General features: G+C 30.8%; 3 protein-coding genes and 1 long non-coding RNA gene across 4 annotated transcripts; 3 read left to right on the top strand and 1 right to left on the bottom strand.

Annotated features, from left to right (window-relative positions):
• Positions 1-525: 525 nt before the first annotated feature.
• Positions 526-3,414, top strand: LOC113873861. Its single transcript, XR_003505967.1, has 3 exons — positions 526-701; positions 831-885; positions 3,388-3,414. It is a non-coding gene; the product is annotated as an uncharacterized LOC113873861 (long non-coding RNA).
• Positions 3,415-3,826: 412 nt separating this feature from the next.
• Positions 3,827-5,766, top strand: LOC113873524 (probable RNA-binding protein EIF1AD). The gene is made up of 4 exons (XM_027511679.1): positions 3,827-3,985; positions 4,608-4,683; positions 5,219-5,345; positions 5,508-5,766. Exons 1-4 carry the CDS (start codon positions 3,872-3,874, stop codon positions 5,692-5,694), a joined length of 504 nt encoding a protein of 167 aa, XP_027367480.1. The 5' UTR covers positions 3,827-3,871; the 3' UTR covers positions 5,695-5,766.
• A 10,342-nt stretch (positions 5,767-16,108) lies between these two features.
• On the bottom strand, positions 16,109-16,835 carry LOC113871569 (PLAT domain-containing protein 3-like). Its single transcript, XM_027508659.1, has 2 exons — positions 16,721-16,835; positions 16,109-16,609 (listed from the first exon to the last, which is right to left on the bottom strand). The coding sequence occupies exons 1-2, from the start codon at positions 16,793-16,795 to the stop codon at positions 16,109-16,111; spliced, it is 576 nt and encodes a 191-aa protein (XP_027364460.1). The 5' UTR covers positions 16,796-16,835.
• Positions 16,836-21,993: 5,158 nt separating this feature from the next.
• LOC113871568 (NDR1/HIN1-like protein 13) lies at positions 21,994-22,785 on the top strand. The gene has a single exon (XM_027508658.1). It carries the CDS (start codon positions 21,994-21,996, stop codon positions 22,783-22,785), a length of 792 nt encoding a protein of 263 aa, XP_027364459.1.
• The last annotated feature ends 1,981 nt before the right edge of the window (positions 22,786-24,766 follow it).

The following is a 24,766-nucleotide window of genomic DNA, read 5'->3' as shown; positions in this document are numbered from 1 at the left end:
GTTAAACCATTTTATTACTATACCAATAAATATTAATGTTTTTTAGATCGAATCGGCTATTGAAGTAGTGAAGTTGTTGATTAATGTTCCATTATATACATTATACGATATATTAAATAAAAAATTATTACAAAATCATAAAATAATTCATTTAGATAAATTTTTGTGTTAATTTAAAAGGATTATATTATATAGCTTACAAGATGAAAAAATTATAATAAACAATTAAATAATCGTAGGAAAAGAAAATGGAATTGGACTTAAAACAGCTTCTAAATAATGAATTTTACCATATTTATTGAGCATGTCTTAACGTTCACGAAGTTTATCATCAATAATTAATAATTTTAGTTTCTTAGCAATTTATGTATTAACAAAAGGTTATCCTAGGTTAAATGTAATGTGAGGGATGCATTTAGGTTTGATAAAGAAAAATATATATATTATTCTATAAATAAAGCAAAATTTGCATTAAAAGTGAAGATTACAGAAACACCCCTGCTGGCATTGTGCGTTTGAGAGAGAAATTAAGGTTGCAATTCGTCTTTGAAAAAAGAAAAGAAAAGAAAATTGGAGTTGAAGCTTGTAGGCTACAAGGGACACCATCACCGCAATCGGGGAAGCATTCAGTGGATCCATTCCACTCCATCACTCATTCTGAACCAACCAACCATCTACTCTCACACTGCCATGTTCCGAAGGTATCCCTCTATCCCTCTCTAACTCTAAAATCTAAATGAATGTTCCTTTTTCTTTTCCTTTTTTTTTTTAATTCGAATCTTTTTCATTCCTCTAACTGCTCTTTTGATGCTTCCTTGTGCCTATCGCAGGTCCATTTTCGAAATATCATCTCGATCAACGCTTAGAAGACATTTTATAAATCAGGTACCTTTGTTTATTTCTTCTACTTCCATAGTTTGTTGGCATTGTTTATTTCATCCTTTTCAATAGCAGGTTTTATGAAGCATAGATTGTTTTTTAATGGAATTGCTTGATTGTACTTCTATTAGAAAACTTGGGATTATATTATATGCATCAATGAATTAGTCAATCCTAAAGTTGAAGCCTAAATTAAATAACCTGCCACTAATTGGCATAGATAAAATCCTAGGCAACACAAACAACTTAACTGCGTCAGAAACCGATGCCCCAAAAATGATAGAGATGACCAAAATATCTTTATGATTCGCAACATAATAAGTTTACAAACTCTTAAGCTTCCTCCTCCTTGTTTTTACTACTGCCTGGCTGATTTTCTTCGGTTTGGGGAAAAGCTAAACCTTAAGTTTCAAACTGTGACTGTATATCGTTGCCTCTGAGTAAGATTTTTTCCCCTAAATATTGCTTCAACCTCCTTGTTCTTGAAGAAGGAAATGGTTATAATTTATAGAGACAAACGACTTTGTAACTCACAAGGTTGTATTCGTGAGGGGTGTTAAAATTGCTATTAGGAGTATCCCTTGTGATGTATTATTCTCTGGATAGTTTGGAATCATGCACTTGAGTAACATCTATGTTGTCTCTCCACTTTCTGTTTTCTGTGTTCTTGTCTTCTACATTTTCTGTTTAGTGCAGACTTAGTTGGCTTTTGTAGGTTTTGCTCCATGTTCATTCCTGATCATAGTTGTTGATGTAACTCCCAACATAAAAGCAAGATGCTGATATGCAAATTGGGATTAAGAGAATATATTAGAAGTGTTTATCAACAAAATTATGATGGAGTCTCTTGCTGCTAAATGATGCATAGCATGGATATAGGCTTGTTCTAAAATTTGAGTGAACATACTCAATGGCTCGTTATGCTCAGATGTAGATAGTTATGCTAAAAAGTAGGAAAAGTACAATATTTCAAGCATGTAGTACTGTGGTTTTCACTAAAGAAAGAAATGCACAGCACAAATTGTACAAGATCCTTGACAATTTAGAATGTTTGAAGCAATAAGAGTACTTTATACCATCATGATGGAACCGTCACTCTTGTGGTCTTGCCTGCTTGTATGCCCACTGTTGCCATGTTGCTATGAAGTTTCAAAACATATTTCAATAAAAGGAACATCTAGTCTGTTGGTGCAATTGATATCTTTGTATTATATTTTGAATTACTGTTTCTAACTAACAACATTGTAGCAGCAATGGTGTAATTTATATGCATCTTTGATATTTCACTTGTTTATAGCATCATGATCAGTGAATTTATTTACTGATATACCTCAACACTGATGCCAATACCACTCTTGCTGATATGCAAATTGGGATTAAGAGAATATATTAGAAGTGTTTATCAACAAAATTATGATGGAGTCTCTTGCTGCTAAATGATGCATAGCATGGATATAGGCTTGTTCTAAAATTTGAGTGAACATACTCAATGGCTGGTTATGCTCAGATGTAGATAGTTATGCTACAAAGTAGGAAAAGTACAATATTTCCAGCATGTAGTACTGTGGTATTTACCAAAGAAAGAAATGCACAGCACAAATTGTACAAGATCCTTGACCATTTAGAATGTTTGAAGCAGGAAGAGTACTTTATACCGTCATGATGTAACTGTCACTCTTGCCTGCTTGTATGCCCACTGTTGCCATGTTGCATGAAGTTTCAAAACATATTTCAATTAAAGGAACATCTAGTCTGTTGGCGCATTTGATATCTTTGTATTATATTTTGAATTACTGTTTCTAACTAACAACATTGTAGCAGCAATGGTGTAATTTATATGTGATAGAGCCCAATTTCAGATTGGTCCTATTGAGCCATTGGCCCATGAGACAAAGTCATTCCCTAAGAAATTGTTAGTGTACTCACGGAAGAAAAGAGAAGGAGCTGATGTGGCATGAAAGAAGGGGGTGCTGGCAGTTAGAGGAAAGAGAGTGGGATATCTTTCTGTTATTTAGGGAATGATGTGAGTTTGTGGAAGGTGTGCTGTTTTTCTGATATCTTGGGTAGAGGAAACTTAGTGGTTTCTCTGTTAGGAGCATTGCTTAGGGAAGTAAGGAGTCATCCTTCTTGATGTATTTCTTCTTTTGTCATTAATACAGGATCAAAGTCTATTTTCTTCTTCAATTCTCTGTTTCACTTTTATATTTGTTGCTTGGGAACGTATTAATATGCATCTTTGATATTTCACTTGTTTATAGCATCATGGTCATTGAATTTATTTACTGATATACCTCAACACTGATGCCAAATTGCCAATACCACTCTTGTTGCTATTGTACTAATTTGATGAGGTGTTGTTTAAACACTTGTTCTTGATGTAAAAATACAATTTATGCAATTTACTAAACTAATTATATATGTGGGAACTATATAGGTTGTTGATTTGGTAATACTCATTTCCAATTTGGCTTCGTATGTTACCCTTCTCTGCATTACATAATTCTGCAGACACCTTCACATCTAGCTTCACGAAAGAAATTGTCAACTGCATCAAAACCAGGTGTTGCCTCAGCTCCTAGTTTGGGCACGCCACCTGAATCTAATGGCGCTCTATCAAAGTTTTTTGTTGGAAGTGTTGCTGTCGGTACATTATTTTGATGTGAATTTTATTGTATCACTGGGGCTTCAGCTTTAAGTCTTTTATCCCTTTTGATGGATGTGAATCTTATTGTATCACTGGGGCTTCGGCTTTAAGTCTTTTATCCCTTTTGATGGTTGAAATAATGTACTGCCATTTGAAACCTAAGCTTATAGATGCTTCTGAACATGCATGGTTGAATGGAATATATAATATTGATTTAGCACATTTTCCTCTATCTTTCTGTCTGTTTATCTTTTCTTGGTTAGTCTGTTAAGCTGCCATTTGTGAATGGTGATATGCAGAGTTCAGCGAGAAACCTTGACAACTAGAAAATTAGGGTTTCAGGTGGCCATGAGAGGTGGAAGGAAGAATTTGAAGAGGGCAACAGAGGAAAAACATGTAACCCTGCAAGATGGGCAAAGCATCATGCAGGTGGTGTCTCTTCGAGGCTCCAATCTCATTGAGGTACTGCTTTCCTAGTTCTATGCCTTCCATCTTTGCCCTTTTATTTTGTACTGAGAAATATGACAAGACAACTGAGGTGAAGCTTGCAAATTTCAATAGAGATATAAATCAATGAATATTTTTTGAAAGTTTGCATCTACTAAAGAAGAGTAAAATTACATTACAATGGTTTTAAGTGCTACCCTAGTAGTAAACAAAAAATTGGTAGTTTGGTACTTTTGATTACTTAAAAAGCAAATTGTTTCCAATGATATTGCAAGGATTGCCAGTGTTTTTATCAGCTTCCAAGAAAGAAAATAGAACAAAAAAATGTACTGGGAGAAAAATATAGTGGTTGTTTTAAAGGCATGAAAAAAATAAAATAAAATTTGGCTATTTAATTAAACAACCCATTACTGTGTTTCCATAGTGATGTCTGAAGGTTATGGATGCATGTGGTAAGAAATCAATATCTCTATTGCTAAATTTCAGAAAAAGTAGAGATGGAAAATGAAAACAAGACTATGCTAATTCTGTTAAAATTAGGTTACTTAATGTAAACAGCATATTCCTTTTTGCAACAGGGACTGTGTTACTTGTGTATATAGCTTCTTATTTATGTTTCCATTTTTTATGTCTGCAGGTCATGGATGCCTGTGGTGAGAAATCCTTAGCTCTATTCCCTGCTAAATTTCAGAAAAGCATGTGGATTAAACGAGGTTTGTCCTATTTAAAATGCACGTCAATACTTCTTGTTTTAATTTAAATGTTAATATATGTTATTTTCTATTTGCTACTTTTTGAAAACAAAAAACTAAATGCTTTACTGAAAATGGTATTATGTCTTTGTCCAGGTGACCAAATGATTCAGTGTTACCATTGTTGATTTTCTATCTGAGCTTATAGTGAAAGCTAGCTAGCTTTTTTCACTCAAACCTCTGCTCTGCTTCGTTCTTCACAAATTAGAAAATTCTTAGCTAATTATGAATTTGTTGATATAGGTTATGAAAATATTTATTTAGAAGCCATGTCAACTCTACCAAACTGTTTTGTCAAACAATCTGTGATCATCAAACTTGAACATAATTGTTGTGTGTACTGCTTGAAAATTGATTGTGTTATTTGCATGATCTGATCAGGGAATTGGCTAAAGAAACCGTCTATTCATTTATATTTTATGTTACTCCAACCCATCTGCCAAAGAATTGAATTGAACTGAGCATCATTTTGAAAATTATTTTCTCAATGGTGCAGGGAGCTTCGTTGTTATTGATGAAAGTGGAAAGGAAAAAGCCCTTGAATCGGGTAGCAAGGTTGCTTGTCTTGTTTCTCAAGTTCTTTTCTTTGAACAAGTTCGAGCACTACAGAAATCTCCGGATTGGTGTGTTATTGTTTCTAGCTTTGATTTATATTATATTTACTTGCTTTGGGTTCCCTTAAGTAATCATATATTCAGTTTCTATATCGAACTTGGATATATGATCGCATCTCCATATCCAAGGTATCAAATATTCACTTTTTTCCAATCATTTCTTCCATACAGGCTTGAAAATTTTAAGTCTGCAATGGTAGATGATTCATATGAAAGAACTACTGCCCAACAAGAGAATGAGATGGACGCCAGCGATGATGATGGGCTACCTCCATTGGAAGCCAATACAAATAGGATGAGACCTTTTGAGTTGCAAGCTGATGCAGATTCAGAATTTAGTTCAGATACGGATGATTGAATCATAATATAGCTAGGCTGCCATATATATGAATGATTACATTCAACTGACAATGTATGTGAAAGAATGTTGTTGTCCTATCTGTGTGCTGATTCCTTCAGCTCTCAATTAAAAGAAATGAATTGAATTTGAGCTAATCAAATTAGAAAACAGAGAGCTGAAATCATTCGATTGATTGCCACTTAGGATTCTGCCTTTTTAGGTGGGAACGGTAAGGACTACTAACAAAGGACTAATAAATTTAAATTAAGGACTGTAAAAACTTAATTTTGAAAGGACTAATATCCAACATAGAATTCACTGGTCACGACAGAGATATTTTTAACACAACTAATGTCTAAAACACAAGATATATGGATATTGTCTACGTGAGAGGTATTATAGCTTATTTCCGACATTTATTTTTATTTTTATTTGACTTCAAATTTTAATAGGGTAATTTATTAAGATTTAGACTTAACTCAATTAAGTTCTAATAATATACGGGATAAGATAATTTATCTACGAGCATAATATGTTAATCATAATATTCTCTGTAGTTAAATTATAGTTTTAAAAAATATAAAATCTAAGTATATTTTATAATATATATGTTGAACTAAATCGAGGGTAGGGAAGGAAAATGGATCTGCTTGATAAGGAGACATAGTCTAAGGAAGAAGTAGATCTGATGGCAAAGAACACAAAAAAGGTTAAAATAAATGTAGAAAACACTATGGATATGGTCGAACTACTTTGTAAAGAAAAGAATCAAGACCAAGAGTTTGGAAATCAGGTGTCATCTTTTCCTAAATCTCCATCTTGCATATTTTACAAAGAAAAGGTTATGGCTGGTTATGATATAGATCTAGGTTTTAATGATGCTGAGATTTTAAAATCAGTTTTAGAAGACTTAAATATTCTTCAAGATTTAGATAATCAAGAAATAGAGGCGCATGAGGCTCAGAACCTCTGCCCAGAAATTAAAATACACCTAGAAGATTATGAACTTTGGTACAATCCATGAAAATTTACTCTGATTGTGAAACTGTTAGGGAAAAATATTAGTTTTAATTTCCTTAATCAAAAGTTGAACAATATTTGGGGCAAGAATGGTAACCTAAAAATCTTAGATCTAAATAATGATTTTTTTCTAGTTAAATTTGAAAATCTTGAAGATTATAAAATTGCCCTTTTTGAGAGTCCTTGACTAATCTTGGACCACTATCTTATAGTTCAAAGATGGAGGCCTTTATTTAGGCCCCAAAATTATAGCCTTAGGAAAATAGCAGTTTGGGTGCGTGTCCCTAATCTTTCCCTAGAATTTTATAATGAAAAATTCCTCTGGCAGGTTAGGTCTTTGCTTAGGTTCTATGTTAAAAATAGATCCTCACACTTCCCTAATATCTAGAGGTAAGTTTGCTAGGATCTATGTAGAATTAGACCTAAATAGGAAATTAGTGCCATCTTTTAGAGCCCTTGGCCAGGAATTTAAAGTGGAATATGAGAGTTTTCATTTGATATGTTTTCACTATGAAAAATATGGGCATAGGGTTGAAATTTGTAATGAGAATACTAAGCCAGGTCAATAGAATATGGTCATAGATCAGTCAACTAGCCATTCTGGGATTAGGGAAGAGACTGAACATAATAAACAAGTAAGCTAATCCAAGGTTAGTAGTTAGACAGAACATGAGGATAGTCAAATAAAGGACCAGAGCAAAATTGGTCCATAGATGTTAGCTAAAAAGCCTATTAGGAAAAAAGATGGGCAATTTACGAACACTAACAATTCCAGTCTATATAGGAGAGGTAAGGAATCTCCTACAGGATCTAGATTTGATGTTTTGAATAACACTATTAATGTCCTACATAAGGAAGATATTTATGATAATCTTAAGTTGGAAAATTCTCAAACTGACCCCTATGTAGAAGGTCACTTTGAACTTGTCCTCCCCAAATTAAAAAATAATAGCCAGGGTTCCCTCAACCAAAACAACAACTATCGAACCTTGAAAAGTAACACTAAAAATATAGTGGGTTCTAAGCTAGGTAGCATATCCAAAAAGTCTAGTAAAGAAAAATTGTTCCAAAATAGGATAGGATAGAGGGAGAAAAACTAAGTACCCCCAAGCTGAGGACTTAGGAAGAGGTGAAGATGGGGACCAAAATCCTGAAAATTTTACTAAAACAGATATCTATTTTTTAATGAATCAATTTTAGCAGGAAATTAATAGGAATTCCAAAGGTAGTAATTCTATACAAGAGCTCATAAGGCTTAATTACCAACAGAATTGGACCAATATAGGTAGGGTGGTACCTTATGATAAGCCTCTTAACAAAGACCCTGTTAATATGTTAGATACAATAAAGAATGGAGATGGTGATGATTCACATGAGTTCCAATATATGGATTGCAATTCTAAAGATCAACATCATTTAGATGCTTATTGAAAATCTTACTCTTCAACATGAGGCTTTTTTGCCTTTTTGAGAAAAAAATTACCAAAATAAGGTTGCATTGAAACAAATTCTCGATCTGGGGTGGATAGGCCACGTGGCATGAAAGTCGTCCAAAACAGGGACGACACACGTGATGACATGTTAAGCTATGAGAGTGTCATCCCATTAGAAGCTGACACTTATGAGATAATGACATGTGTCGCGCCATAAACTTGTGTCATCCATATTTGGAACGATTTAAGTAGCGTCTAGATCAGAGACGACTCTAATGTCGTCCAATAGGAGCCGATTTTAATGTTACCGCTAAATAAAAATTTTGATACATCCTTTTGTCCAAATTTAAATGTCTGTAAATACAAAAACTGACCACAATAACCGTGGAAATGGGAAAGAAATAACAACTGTGGAGCTAGGAAAGAAATAGCAACAGTGGATAGGGATGGCAATGGGTAGGGTACTATAGTACCCATCCCCATACCCGCGTTTTAAAAAAATACTCGTATCCGGTCCCATACCCGCGTGGGTATGAATATTAATCTCCGTACTCGTACCCTCTGGGTACCTGCATACCCATCTTGTACCCATTACCCGCGCTTGTTTGAGAAAAAAATATTTATAAAGAAAAATATGTTTATATAACTTCACCTAAATAGCATAATAATACAAAAATTTAATATGTAGTTGCCGAACAAGGTACAAATATAGATAAAAACAAATATTCAAAGATCATAAATGTTAAATGTATCTTAATATAATAATTTTCTAAACTAAAATTCTTAGAAACAATAAGCGAAACTAAACACATAAGTTATTTGTCAGTGATAACCCTATCTTGTGTGAGATTTGATCGATTGGTAATGTTAGAGCGACAACGAAATAGATATGTACAATGGTTGTCCCTTCATGTGGAATCACTTGGTGACCTCTTGTGACGACATTGACAACTAACTCTAATAAATAATATTTCATAGTTATTAGGTTTTAATGAGACAGACATTGAGAATGAGAATAGAGTTAGAGTAGAGAAGTTTAATACTAATAACAGAAAGTGGATACATATAATATTGTTTTTAACTTTTGAATTTAAAATTATAAGAAAAATAATAGATTTAATTAATATATATATATATATATATATATTAATTAATACTAGTATTTTTAACTCATATAGTATACGAAAGTATTTTATCAAAAATAGAAATTTTTGAAAAATTATTTTAATGAATTAAATATTTATAATGTATATAAATTTTAAAAGAAAGAATTTGAATAAAAGATAAATAGTTACAATAAAATTTTATAATAAAGAAATATACGTGTATATTAAAAAAATTATACTTTTTTATCTGAAAAAATTAACAAATAAAAATTAACAATAATTTTTTTATATTTATGTCTTTTCAAAAACTTATTTGAACGTGAATAAATAGTAAAAATAATATTATTTAGATTCAATAGATTATAGTTGTGCTTGTAATACATATGTTGCATAGAAAAATATTATTTAAATTAAAATATAAAAATAAAATTTAAATATTATTAATAAATAATAAGTTTACAATAATAGTAGGTGATTGTAAAATTTATAAAATATTTACAATATATTTATTATTTATCATTCACTTTATGATTTAAACATCAATATAATTTTATTAACAAAAATATTTGTGTAAAAAATATTTTATGTGTGTTATATATAAATAATATTTTAAAAAAAGTCAATCTCATATTAACTATGTAATAATTAAATTGTATTAGCCTAATTAAATGATATAAAATAGTAAATAAATTTTTTCATTAAAAATATAAACTAAAATAAATTTTTTGGTTTACTTTATTATTAAATATATTTTAATATTAATCTTATATAACTTCACATAAGTAATATAATAATACAAAAATTCAATGCATAATTATAAAATAAAGTTCAAGCATATATATATATGCGGGTATGGGGCGGGGTGGGTACTTAGATACCCATACCTGCACCCATCCCCCATTAAAATTTGAGAGTTTTTACCTACACTCATATCCATACTCGTATAGCGGGTAAATACCCTACCTATTGTGGGTAAATTTTGCCGGTGCCCATCGGGTACTTTACCCATTGTCATCCCTAATAGTATAGCAATTAGGTTAGGTTTTAAGCATTACAAATATATACTTTATTTTTATTGGCTATTAAGATTTTTTATTTTGAAGAATAATTTTTATTTTGTATTATGATAATTTTTAAGTGTTAATGTTGTAATTTAATTTTTTTTGTTATGTTTGAAAATAAGGCAGATAAAATATAATGTTAAAAATTAAATATTTACATATTTGTAATTACAAATGAACTTTTAAATATAATTTCGTTATATTATAAATTATTATGATGATCAATTATTTTTAATGCAGGATGAATGAAATTATTGTTATATTATATTCAAATGGTAAAATATATGAAAAAAATGAGGGTATAATTTTTGAAGGGGAAAAAAAATAATTAAGATAGAACGTGAAATCACACTTGAGATGTTTAAAAGGAAGATCCATACAAAATCAAAATTATCTAGTTGTCACGTAATTTATAGATTATTTTCATGAATTTTAGTTGGAAAAAATTGTCGATACTATACAACTTTGAATGTATGTTATGATGAAGACATAGATTGCATAATAAGTACGCGTTAACAACCACATTATAGGAATGTAGTTGAGATATATATGGATGTTGCGGTCGGTGAAACATCTTATGTTGTGGCTTGTCCGTTAGAAGTAAATTTATTACTCTCACATATTAATATAAGCGATGACAATGATTATGCAACAAGAGAAGGTAATATGATTTTAATAATTTTAAATTTTTAAAATTGATGCTGCAAATACTATTAATAATATAAACTTATAATGTAGGATCTACATATGGAGATAATGAATATGAAGAAGATATTTTATTAAATAATTTTTCTGATACTGAGACAGATGGTAATTTTGATTCAATGATCAATATGGAGGGTATTGTAAGAGTTAGCTCAACGCAACAACACCATGGAGGTATGATTTTAGATAGTGATTTAAAATATAGATTTTCATAACTCATATCTGTAGTAATATATAAATCGTTAATGGGGGTGTAAATTTGATGGATGAATTATTATAATACAGAAACTACATTGCCTTTTTGAAATATAACACCACATTATAGTCATATTAATTGGGAACACCCTGATCAATAATTAGATTTTCTTGGTATGAATGACTCGCAATCATGGAAAGAAGGAGATGCATTATATGTTGGACAACTATTTGACACTAAAAAAGATGTAAGAATGACTATAAACCATTATGTCATAAGGAAATATCAAACTTTTTTTGTGTGGTGGAGTCAAAAGTAACAACATATGTAGTGAAGTGTGTCAATCACAATAGTGGATGTCCCTAGAAAGTTCGAGCATCATTGTCAAAAAATGAAGACAAGTGAAAAATTACAAAGTGGTGTGGTGCCCATACGTGCATACATGCTTCAATATCTCAATACCACCAAAAGTTAGATTCTAAATTTATTTGCTCATGCATTCTTAGTATGTCAAATCTTATATTAAATTTTATTATTTTAAAATAGAAAAAATATACTAAATTTTATCGTATTACATATAATATTTCCCTACAAATTGAAAAACTCCCTTATTATATGAGATGCAAGTATAGTGAAACAAGAACCATCAATGTCTATTTCGTTAATTCAAGAGAGAATTAGTGGTCAATTTGGATATTCAATTTCGTACAAGAATGTATGGAAAGCAAAACAAAAAGCAATAGTTACTATATTTGGTGATTGAGACGAATCTTATGCTACATTGCCAAGGTAGTTAGAGTACATGCTCCTGGATCTGTATATAAAATTGAAACAAATGATTATGTTGAGGTCACATTGTGAATAATAGATATCGAGTTTTTCATCGGTTGTATTGGTCGTTCAAGCAATGTCATAAAGCTTTTAAGTTTTGTAAGCGTATAATACAGGTAGATGGAATATTTTTGTATGGTAAGTACCGACAAATTTTGCTAATTGCTACGAATGAAGATGGAAACAACTGTGTGCTTCCTATTGTGGAAGGAGAAACCTTATTTGCATGGGAATGGTTCCTAGCCATGATTTGTATAAATGTGACAAATAAGGCAAGGCTCTGTTTAATTTTTTTTTTATCAACATCAAAGTATAAAAAGGTGCAGTCTCTAACCCACATTTTGGTTGGCAACCTCCAAATGCTTATCATGTTTATTGCATTCATCACATTGCAAGCAATTTCAATCAACGATTCAAAAATATCATGTTGAAGAATAAACTAATTAAATTAGGTATGTATTTAAACATTTGATTTGTTTAAGTTTTAATGTATTTTGAATATTTATCCTTTACATTCTACCATTTTTTGTTAAATGTAGGATATACACCATCGAAGCAAATATTTGAAAATAGGCTTAATATGTTTCAATCACAATCACCTGAAATTCATATTTGGATAGATAATATATCAAAGAAAAAGTGAAGGTTGGCTTATGATGATGAAGAACGTCATTATGGACACATGACTACTAATTTGTTTGAATCAGTAAATAAAGTTTTGAAAGGGGCAAGAAATCTCCCTATTACTGCCTTGGTGAAAGCTACGTATGCACAATTGGTAGAATATTTTGTGAAGCATGGTGAAACCGCAATGAATAAGGTTAACAATGGAGGAAGATATTGTCAGAAATTAATAGAAGCTATGAAACAAAAATCAACAAGAAGCATCTTCACATCAAGTTCGGTGGTATGACATACAAAGAATAAGGTTTGAGGTTGAGAAAGCTTTTAATCCAGTGACACAAAGGAGCGGTCATAAGGGGCGGTCATATTATCCACATGTTATTGTGAATGCGTAAAATTTAAGGCATTCCAATATCCATGCTCACATGTCATAGCTATTTGTGCTCATATGAGTATAGACTTTTTGCAATTTGTGTTGTTTATACTTTACAGTATGTTGTGAACGCATACTCATCTCAGTGGTGGCATCTTGAAAATGAAAATAATATTTTACAAAATAATGAATGAAAGTTAGTACCAAATGTAGAAAGAGCACGAGGTAAAGGACAATCAAAGGCTACTCGAATTAGGAATGAAATAGATTGGGTCGAGTCACAACTACGACAAAGATGTAAGTTGTGTCGACAACCTGGTCACAACCAACGTCAAAGTCCATAACATAAAGAACATGTTAATCACCACGAGTAAGAATATGTCGCAACCAGGTTTCTGCAGAATCTTGCTACAGCGAGACTCTCTCGCTACAGTGAGACTGCACCCAGAAATGCACCCAAAATTGTTGCTTTGTCGCTACAACGAGAAGACGACACTTCTGGTCCTTCCTCCTAGGGCTTTCTCGCTACAGTGAGAATCCTCTCGCTGTAGCGAGAACAGCCCAGTATCTCGCCCTGAACTTAGGCACTTAACCCATTTCAGTCCAACTAGTCATACATACACATATCCATGTAATTAATACACATAAAACATCATTTTCAAATAAATCAACACACATATGAATATATATATATATATATATATATATAATAATAATTAATATTACCAAAATTTAGGGTGTTACATTAAGTTCTGAACTGATATATGAATTCTGGATTTTAAACCGCTTTCTACTTACTTTCTATTCCCTATTTCTGCTATAGATCTAGACACCCTTGTGGCCTTGTTTTTTACCCATGGGTCTTGACAGTGGGATAAAATTAGAGCCTTGCCTGCCTGAGCAATTGTATATTTAATAAGTTGTATATAAATCCCCATCCAGATCTAAGGGTAAAGATCTATTTTTCTGAAATTTGTCTAATAATGACACCTCTCTTAAGTCTGTTTATGATCTTTTATTCGATATATCCTTTAGGCTTGAACCTTGTTCTAATGTTTTTAAGTCGATTTGGGGGTGGAAAGGTCCTCCTAAAGTCAATTTATTTTTATGGAAAATAGGCCATGGCAGATTGCTTACCTTACCAATCAGGAGAGATATAACAGAGGAATGACTACTTCTCCCATCTGTCTTAGGTGTGGTGAGGAATTTGAATCCATCATTCATGTCCTTCGGGATTGTTTTTATGCAAAACAAGTTTGGGAACATTTTATTTTTCCTGAACATTGGGCTAATTTCTTTAGTAGTAGCCTATATAATTGGCTTAACCAAAATTTAGCTAATCATTCTCATTTTGTTCCTAATTGGAGTAGGATCTTTGGGTATGTGATCTGGTACATTTGGTTAGATAGAAATAAATTTGTTTTTCAGTAGGCTTCTGTTTTGCCTAATTATCTAGTTCAACAAATAAATTGTAATATGAATTATTTTAATTGTGTGTTCAAAATTAGTAACAAGTCTGGTTCTGGTTTGCTTGTTCAGCAGGTTCATGTCTAGTGGATCCCTCCTAGCCTTGGTCATTACAAGCTTAATGTGGATGACTCAGTCCCATATCATCATCAGGTTGCAGGATGTGGTGGTCTTATTAGGGATGGTAGCAGTAGTTTTATTGCAGATTTCTTTGGCCGTATCTCTCCTTGTTTTCCTTTAGCTACTGAACTTTGGGTTATGTTTTCAGAGTATTTGGATAGAAGAAAACTCTAAAGAGGCTTTATTCTTTGTTCTAAACGTTCAACCTAACTTTCATCTTTTTGCTGTCTTATTGTCTAATATTAGAGAGTTGTTGAAATAAATTAGATTTGTTAGGTTTAGTTACATTTGTATAGAAGTAAATCAATGTGATGATTGGCTTCTTAAGCTTGGAGTGAATGGATGTACTCCAATTGAATGCTTTGATACTCCTCTTGCTTCCCTTTTCTCCTTTCTTTGTTTAGATGCTTGTGGTGCTTGGACAATAAGGTCTTTTTGTTTAGACATTTTGCCTCTCTTATTAGCTTATACATATATATATATATATATATATATATATATATATATATAATCTAAGTATGTTTTATAATATATATGCTAAATATTTTGAAATAAATATAATATCATGTTATATAAAAGGGTTATTCATTACGTCAATAGATTTGATTAATTATAATTGTTAAAAAATTATAAGTTTTAAAAGAATATAAGACAAGAGTGCAATCCAGACAAGCCGAAGTATAACGCAAATTCTTTTTCGAAATACATCAAGTTTGATGTCTAAAACTTCAGCCTTTTAAAATTAAATTCAGACAAAAAAAGGCTTATTTAGTAGGAGGTAGAACAGTTTAGGATATTATTAATAAAGGTTTGTTTTGAATTATTAAAAATAGATTAAAAATTAAATTCTAGCATGATTTTTGGATTCGTGGTTTTTTACTTAGCTTAGTGTGCTAATTTTGTTATTCTTAAGTATTTAATTAATCTTACTTGTTTTATAAAATATTCACTAAAATTGAGATAAAATTAAATTTAATGTTCTCAAATAAATTTTTGGTCTTATTGTAAATATTATTTTTAATTTTAATAAGATGAATTATATATAAATTAGAGGGAAATAATTCATAATTTAAGTACTTTTAACAGTGAAGAGTATATTTTTAACTCCAATGGATGAGTAAGTAATATAAATGTTTATAGTTATAATTGTATAATAAAGAGGCACACTCAAAGTATATTAAAAAAAGTCATTATAAATTAATTTAATAAATAAACAATACGCATACAAGGCAGTGGGTTTTTAAACCATGTAAAAAGAGACTATCTATCTCCATTGATATTATTTTTTTTAATTTTAAAAATTAAAAACCCGTAAGAATCATAAGGGACCACATCAGAATAGCATCATTTTATAATTAAAAGTGTAATGCTAATTTCTAAAAACGTTAAAAGCTAAAATGAATAATAGAAAAAGAAGTTGAGGGATAAAGTGACAGTTTATTCTTATTGGAAACTAGAAAGAAAAAAGGGGTGATTAACCCGCGAACCGATTAAAGTCACGGGCGGGCATCCAAAATAGAGAAGCCAGATCCGGATTGGGCGGGGTCAGTAACAGGTTGGGAGATGGGCCGGGCCTGGTCCAAGTTGTGACGGCAGTAGTTCCTAGCGGCCCAAAGCTGGTAAGGGGAAGTGTCGAGAGCGAGCCACTGCTCGAGGGTGAACTCTTGCTGGGCGCAGGATTGGTGGGGCCCAGTGGTGGTGACCTGAACGTAGTTACAGTACCAACCGTGATGGGAACCGGAACCGTCAGAAGTGACGTTAACGGCACAAACGGGTCCGTTAAGACAGGGTCCTCTTCCACTGAAAATGTCGAGGTTGCCACGTTCGAAGTAGTTGTAACCGTTACCCATCAAACCGCCCCATGTGACGAGGTTTTTGATGTAGATGTAGTAACCGTACTGGTCGTATAGTTTGAGACCGATCTTGGAGTCCGTTCCACCCTTCATTATGGAACCCGTTCTAACGTAGGCTGTGTAGACGCATTCAGATTCAGGGTCCTGCAAATCAAATCAGATTTATGAGTTTTGTTATTTTAAGAGGAAGAAGTGCTGCACTAGCAATGCCGGATCTGAGGGTGAGAGAGAGAGACAGAGTGTGCGTGTTCATACAGATCTAACGGTTGCGGCGAAGCAGAGGGAGAGGAGAAAGAGGAACGAGAGAGAGAGTGTTGTGGTTGCCATCATCGCATCAAAGTGGTCATGAGGACACTGCCATTGGTATTTGGTATTTAATTCATAAATAGTGAGTGGGAGTGGGACACATCACATGCTCCCTTCCCCATCTTCTCACCACGTTCATGGAATTATTAAAATGAGAAAAACAATGTTATTTACTGTCTTAAAAATATTTTAGCTAAGAAATTCCAAAAAAAAAAAAAGAAATGAAAATAATAATATTTTCGTGTTTTAATTAAATAAAATTTGTTAAAGTAAAATTATAAGCAAGACTGAATGTTCAATTATGATTTTATCACGTATTTTTAGTATTTCTATTTTAAAAATTTATTTATTGCATTTTTTTTTATTTTTCCGTTTATTTTACACACTCGTCTCGTCTCATACCATGAGAACAAATCGTTATTCTTTGAACACGTGATATGGAATATTCTTAAATAATTAAGCTGTTAATTTGGATCTTAACATATAGAATAATGAACTACTATCCTCCATTTTATTAGATCGAACTGTTATATGTTATTTTATTTAATAATTATTCCTTTCACTTAATACACACGAATATAATATATTTTAGTTGATTTTAATATATATGAGCCAATTTTGATAGTTGGTTTTTTCCCGGACTCATATTGTCAGCAATTTTAATTGCCTTATCTTATTACTCATGTAAGGTAGAAGATAGAAATAAATTATTAACATTTAGTTTTGAACAATGTTTTCAGGAATAGATTGGTAATTGAGTGAATAAAAGTATTGATTTACAATTTAATAATTTAAACGCAGTTGAACCGACGATAAATAAACATATTATTTAATATATTATGAAATGATAAATTAATATAAAATATTAATAAATTAAAACATAATATTTTTTTAATTATATAAAATTGTCGTATCACATGTTTTTGTATAAGAAAAAAAATAAAGAATAAATATTAAAAATTGTATATATGGGTTTTTTTTTTATTATTGATTCTTGTTTATAAATTTTAAAAACAAAAAATCAACCGGTTCAAATTAATTCTTTGACTAAATTTTATCAATTTAAAACTATTCTTTATGGGTTCTCATGAATTCTTAAGTTAATCGATTGATTTTAAAATAAATAATTTTGCAACATAGGCCAAAATTATTATTTTTTATCTTCTACTGAGTAAATAATATAAATTCAAAACTGAGAATAAGGTCGAGCTTGAAAGAAGAAACTTACTTTTGAAAAAATTGTTCATATTAAAACAGACCAAAGTGTATCTCATTAAAAGTGTCATTCTTTACCATTCAAGTGTAGTTTACCATATTTTAAATGTATCTACTTTAGTTCTTAAAAGTATATTAATTATTAACTTATTGCTTAAATTAATGTCTATTCTTTAATTATGAACTTAATATTTGAAATCTTCGCGATATCTTTATACATGTCATTTTTGTATATTTATTCTTAAAACAAAAAAATGGCCCATGTCACGCGCTTATACAAAAAATATTACTTACAATAATGTGTATATACATATTGGTTTTTTAAACTTTTTTTTTCAAGTTTAGCATATTATAAGAAATATCTAATGTTGCTTAAAATATAGGGATCTAATTAGAGAATTTTTTAGTTATAAAATTTAAAATATATTTAATCCAAAAATATTAAATAATAAAAACTTGCTCATTAAATTGAACTAAATTAATTTGTAGATTTTTAATGCACAACTAAAACAATATCATTTTACAAAAAATAAAGAAAAAAAATGTTAAATGATACGAAATTTATTTACACGAAAATGGTATACTATTATTCATTCATGTGTTTTCTGTCAAAGACTAAACTTTACTATGATAAACAGAATTTACCTACTTTTTATTGCAACTTACTGGTTTGACAAATTATATAGAGAAACGTGTTAAATATGATAAAGGTCATTTACAATAAATTTAACAGAAATATTAAAAAAATCAAATAATTAATAATTTTCAATCTGTACATTTTTTAATTAATGAAATAAATAATAATTTTGTTTTATTTTATTGCACTTTTATACGAATTAATAAAATAAATAAATACTGATCCAGGCAATCATTAGTACATTTGATCAAGCTGTCCGAAGATATATTTTTTTTCTCTGTTCTCTTTTTGTCAACTGAAGATTAACTTTATCTGAACCAAGTTGGGCAAATGGATGGAATAGAATATTTCCTGATTGGGGTTTATGCTTTTATGGGGCAAATGCAATGAACATTGAAACAAATAAAACGCCCTATCATTTGGACAGAAACTCTGTGTTTGGACCCAAACGAAAATATGAAGCATCTATCATCGCATCGTGATCTATATATGATTGTATAATTTTTTAAAAATGATATTTTTTTCTCCACTGGTTTGGACTGCATATATATTCACATGTAAGTGATAAACATAGAGAAATAAGAAAGAGAGACACTATCAGAAAAGCGTTATTTATAGACAGATATTACATATGGACAAAAATTTGTTTGTAATACAGACAAATTTTTATATTTTTATTTTTTAATTTTTTTTTGAAAAATCCGTCTGTATTATATCTATCTATAATAGTCATCTGTAGTTGACCTGCTATTTAGCGCAAAGTATTATAGACAGGAATTATAGATGAATTTTTCTGTCTATAATTTGAAAATGAGAAAGAAATTTGGATTGAGAGTTACAGATGGGAAAATCCGTCTGTAAATATTGTCATTTTTGACCGACTGTTCATCTGACAATTTACAGACAAATTTTTTTGTCTATAACTGTATTTGATGAATTTATAGACAGATAAATTTGTCTGTAATTTGAAAATAGGAGGAAAATTTGGAGCGGAAGTTACAGACAAAAAAATCCGTCCGTAAATATTGCCATTTTTGATCGACTTTTCATTTGGCAATTTATAGACAGATATTTTCATCTATAACTGTATTTGATGAATTTATAGATAGATAAATCTGTCAGTAATTTAACATTTAAAATGCATCATTTCATTAAAACATTTACAAACATATTTTTTCGTCTGTAATGTGTGAAACACATAACACTGTGCCTCTTCCTTTTTCTTCCTCATTTTGCATAATTTCCTCTCTCTCTCGCCTCTCACCTCTCTCTCTCTGTCTCTCTCTTGGAGCTTTAGTTTTTTGGCCTTTGCAAGTGATTGATGCATTCATTTGAAAGATAATTTGTATTATTGTGTTCCTGGTATGATACTCTAACTTTTAATCAGTTTAATTTTTTTTTATATTTTTGATGTATTTTAGAGATTTAAAATTTCTAAAATAGAGTTGTATGACTAGGGGGAAGGGCGTAGAGGTCCTTCTTCGAACCTGATTATTGTGTGCTGTGGGATTGTTTGTATTTACGGAGTTTGTAGAATATACATGTTGTGGAGTTACAAGGGGATGTGCTCTAGAACGGTTTAGAATTGTGATGTGTTTGTGTTTTATGCATTGATTAATATATTGTTATATAATATATTAGTTATGTGTGGTGAAAATTTTAATTTCTGTAAAAAAGTGGTAAACAAACATAAGGAAATTAACATATATTAGAGGAGATTATGCCAAAATTTATATTAAAAATTTGTGTAATGTATAGTAGAAGGTTGATACAACATTGTGTGTTTGTATTAGGTTTATATAGTTCTTGATTCATATGTTTCTCAGAAATCGTCAGTGGATGTATGATAGGTTGCACTCAAGTTGGGGGAATAAAACCTGAATTTTTTGAGAGTGCAGAGGAATTCATACGTGTTTGTTGTAATTCGCAGCAATTCATCACCAACTAAAAAGTTAGGTGTCATGTTCTAAGTGCATGAAAGAAGAAATGATAAAGAAAATGGAGAAGAAGATAGAAAAGAAGGTGGCATCGAGGATGCAAAGGGAGGTCTAGCAGCAAATGAGCAACAACATATGTAGATGCAGCAGATGCATGCATAATTTGAGCTCATAAGAGCAAGCAGTTCCATACCTCTTCCTCCTCCTCCACCAACTCCAGCACCACTAGTTTTCAGCTTTATGCATCATTCCTCTTCCGACTCCTCGTTTACTGATGATGATGCTCCTTCAGATGATAATCATACAGATTATTCGTGGTGAACACTTGTATTTTATTTTTAACATTATTTATTTGGATGTTTTTGTCTTCGTTTGTAATGACATTTAAATTTTAAATTTTATAAATTATTTTTGAATTTTTAAATTTAATTTTGTAATTTTTATTATATTTATAAATTGTGATAATCAAGAACAGAAAAAAATAATTATGTATATAAACAAAAAATAGTAAATATATCATAGACAAATTACAGATGGATTTTTTGTCTATAAGTTACAGACAAATTTTTCTGTCTATAAGTTACAAACATATATTTCTACTTATAGTTATAGATGAATTTTTTTCATTTGTAAATTACAAACAAATTTTTTTGTTTATAAATTACAAACAAATTTTTTTGTCTGTAACTTATAGACAAATTTTTCTGTCTATAACTTACAGACGGATTTAACACCCTGTCTGTAATTTTTTACCGATGAGGATATTATAGATAGTTTCTGTTCGTTTGTAAATCTGTCTGTAATTTTAAAATCTGTCTATAATGGTTCAAAAATTTGTCTATATATATATATTTTGTAGCAGTGAGAGAGAGATTAATTTGATAAAAAAAAATGGTAGATTAAAAAGTAGATATAAAGAATAAAGTTTGGAAAAATTAAAATATTTTTTATAAAAATTGATAAATTGCAATTTTTATGATGAATATGATAGTATATTGGCAACTCAACGATCGGTTGATATAGCATTTTTGGTTGTAATCATTACTTGTTAAAAGTATGCTAATTACACTTAATACACAAAAAAGACTTTCCATAAAAAAACTTAAAAACACAAAAGATGACAAAACTCTTTGTACACACTAATAATAGACGAGCTTAGAAAAGTAATTATATCAAAATACTTCTTAATAAGAAGTTAGCAATCTTGAATTAGGGCACATAAGCTGTATGAATTCCCTAGAAAATAAAGAAAGAAAAACTAACCCCGAAAAATTAACACCCCAATGCGGTGGGCGCTTATGTTTTCCAAGCTGTCACAACCTTATTATCTCATTCATCATCTCCAAACCCCCAAGCTAACCCCTATTCACGTGCATGCAAGCAAGCGTTGAAGTTGAAGCTAACACATTCGCCGATCAATTCATTGCATGCCAATGGAGGGGCACAGCTCCCATAACAGCAACGAAGTCGCCGACAACCGCGCCGCCGCCATATCACCATTGCCACCGCCTCCAGGGCGTGCCCAACATGACATGTACATTGTCCAATTCCCAAAAGACCAAGTCTACCGCGTGCCACCACGTGAGAATGCATTGATCATCGAAAAACACCGCAACCCACCACCAGCTCAGAAAAGGCGCGGTTGTTGCTGTCTCAGCGGCTGTTGCGGTTGTGGCCCTCGCATCTGGCTTACCATTGCTCTAATCATTATTTCCATCGTTGCCATTGTTGGCATAGCTATAGCCATCTTGTACTTCATCTTCAACCCCACGGGACCCACGTTTTCTGTCTCCGATGTTGTCGTGAAGAACCTTGGAAACAAGAACTCGCGACCACAGTACGAGGTTTCGTTGAGGGCCAAGAACCCGAATCAAAGGATGGGGATTGATTATGCAAATGGGGATGTTTGGATGCTGTTCGAGGAGACCAAGGTTGCCACGGGGAGGTATCCGATGATGGAACAAGATCGTAATGAGTCCTCAACGGTGAAAGTTGAGTTAACTGGATCCAACGGAGCGTTGCCAAAGGGTATGAATAGTGGCATAAAATCCAACAAGACACTTCCTTTGAAATTAGAGATGAAACTTGGGGTTAGGATCCAAGCTGGTGGACTCGAAACGTGGACTATGAAGGCGAATGTGGCGTGTGAGTTTGAGGTTAGCGGTCTCGGGAGCGACACGCGAGTCTTGTCACAACAATGCGATACCAATTTCAAGCAATATTGAGTTTGAAGATTTATTAATTAGGATATGGGATGGTTTGTGTACTTGTACTATTTTATTGTTGTAGCAGTGATGGGGTTGCGTGGTAAAAACATGGCATCCACTTCAATTAAACCCAGAAGTGATCCCTTCTCCCTCTTTTCTTTTGCTCTCCTTTGTTCGGTCTCATCTCTTTAATCATTGCTTGTTTTGTTCTTCCCTTGTTGTCTGCTCTTATTATATTATTTTTAATTAAGTATTTCTCATAGGCTCCAGCTCTAGCAGTTATATTCTTCGTTTTAAACATAGTAATGACAATTAATTAAACTATGTTGTAACATATGAGAAAAATAATGAAAAGGAAAGGTAAGGCAATGCTGAATGAATAAATATAGTTCATTTATATTTTTCTCACAATCTCCCTGCATCACAATACTCTTTTTAACTTATAAATTAGGTGCCCATGACCGACATCTCTCCGGGTTGTTTGAAGTCATTCTGCTTCTCAATTGTGCACTGCATAAGCAATAGAGTTATTCACACATTAATGCCTTCACAAAATTGGATTTTAATAGTATTTTTTTTAATTAAGCTGGGTTGTTTTTTTCTTTTAAACCATAGGCATAGATTCTAAAATTAATAATCTTGCTAGAATAACGAATAATGTTTTTTTTGTTATATATACCCGAAGTTGTCTCTTTTTTTGTTTTCGGGGGTGAACCTGAAGTTGTCAAGTTGACATAAAATGAATGATCTTTATCATAAAACGGGGCCTGCTTAGGCCAGAGGCTTAGGGGATTACTGGACCTGGAAAGGTTTGGGCCTTTCCTGAAGAATTATCCTAATCTAGATTTACAATAAAATGCTAAATCTACTTCAAGCAAAGATTTTTTTGTTATGATTTATGTTTTTAAATATTTGTATAAGAAATAGTGAAAATACAAGAAAAATATTATTAAAGAATTTTTTAAAACTTTTTTATGAGACAAGTTATTTTTTCCTTAAAATACTTCTTTTTAGCTTAATAAAATTGTTTATATGGCCTGCTAATCTCTTGTTACTTCTTTCAGGGAGCGCAGTAACCAATTTGACTGAAAAAAGCTTTCTAAAAAAATTATTTTATAAGATAAACATTATTCGTGCCATTTGTATGTACATGAAGAGATGTCATTGGGATAAGTTTACCTGTCTCATAAAAAAATATTATTGAGTTATTTTTATCTTTTTAATAACTTGATTGGATTTAATGATTTTTTTCAAAAGATCAATTTCAGTGTGTACTCATTGAAAACTTAGGATAACATTGGATTTAATGTTAGTGTATACTCACGAATTTTATGACAATAATCTGACAAATTATTCTCTTATTTTTTGACTGCGAGATTTTCTTTAAAAAAAATGTAAAGATGTATTTAATTGCAGAATAATTATAAATCCTTTAATCTTTTATTATTATAAAATTTTAATTATTATATATTTTTTAATGTGTATTAAAAATCAAATTTATATATAATAAATTTTTATAAAAGATAGAATATAATTAATTGATAATATCAAATTTTATAAATTTTAATAAAAAATTATTATCTATTAATTTTTTATTTTGTATCTTGAATGCATCATACATATTTAAAAAATTATTATATAAAAAATTATTAATTATATTTCATATTTTAGTATAATAAATGCATGCGTTATTTTTATTTTATACTGGAATAATTTTAAATCCTTCAACTTTTTGTGAGTATATATCTTTTTAGTTATTAATTTTCTTATTTTTTTAAGAAAATAAATTTATACACTTTTAAATTTAATACTTATTTTTATTATATTTTTTTCATTTATCCTTTTAATAATTCTCTTTTTATTTATAAAATGAGCATTAAATAAAAAATTGTTAATGTATTTATTAGCTTAAAAAGGTAATATATTTAATATTTTTATTTAATAATTATAAAAATAAAGAGTATTTATAATTATTTCTTACTTTATTAAGTAACAAGAG

This window comes from Abrus precatorius, unplaced genomic scaffold, assembly GCF_003935025.1.
Source record: "Abrus precatorius isolate BTA unplaced genomic scaffold, Abrus_2018 Scaffold7, whole genome shotgun sequence".
NCBI classification, from domain to species: domain Eukaryota; kingdom Viridiplantae; phylum Streptophyta; class Magnoliopsida; order Fabales; family Fabaceae; genus Abrus; species Abrus precatorius.
Note: the sequence above shows the minus strand (reverse complement) of the source record. Positions and strands in the feature narration are given on the sequence as shown.

Coding starts and splice junctions, on each gene's coding strand:
- LOC113873524 (XM_027511679.1), top strand. CDS start 3,872: ATGAGAGGTGGAAGGAAGAATTTGAAGAGGGCAACAGAGGAAAAACAT. Junction 4,684..5,218: donor AAGCATGTGGATTAAACGAG/GTTTGTCCTATT, acceptor TCAATGGTGCAG/GGAGCTTCGTTGTTATTGAT. Junction 5,346..5,507: donor CTACAGAAATCTCCGGATTG/GTGTGTTATTGT, acceptor TCTTCCATACAG/GCTTGAAAATTTTAAGTCTG.
- LOC113871569 (XM_027508659.1), bottom strand. CDS start 16,795: ATGATGGCAACCACAACACTCTCTCTCTCGTTCCTCTTTCTCCTCTCC. Junction 16,610..16,720: donor TCGCCGCAACCGTTAGATCT/GTATGAACACGC, acceptor TTTGATTTGCAG/GACCCTGAATCTGAATGCGT.
- LOC113871568 (XM_027508658.1), top strand. CDS start 21,994: ATGGAGGGGCACAGCTCCCATAACAGCAACGAAGTCGCCGACAACCGC.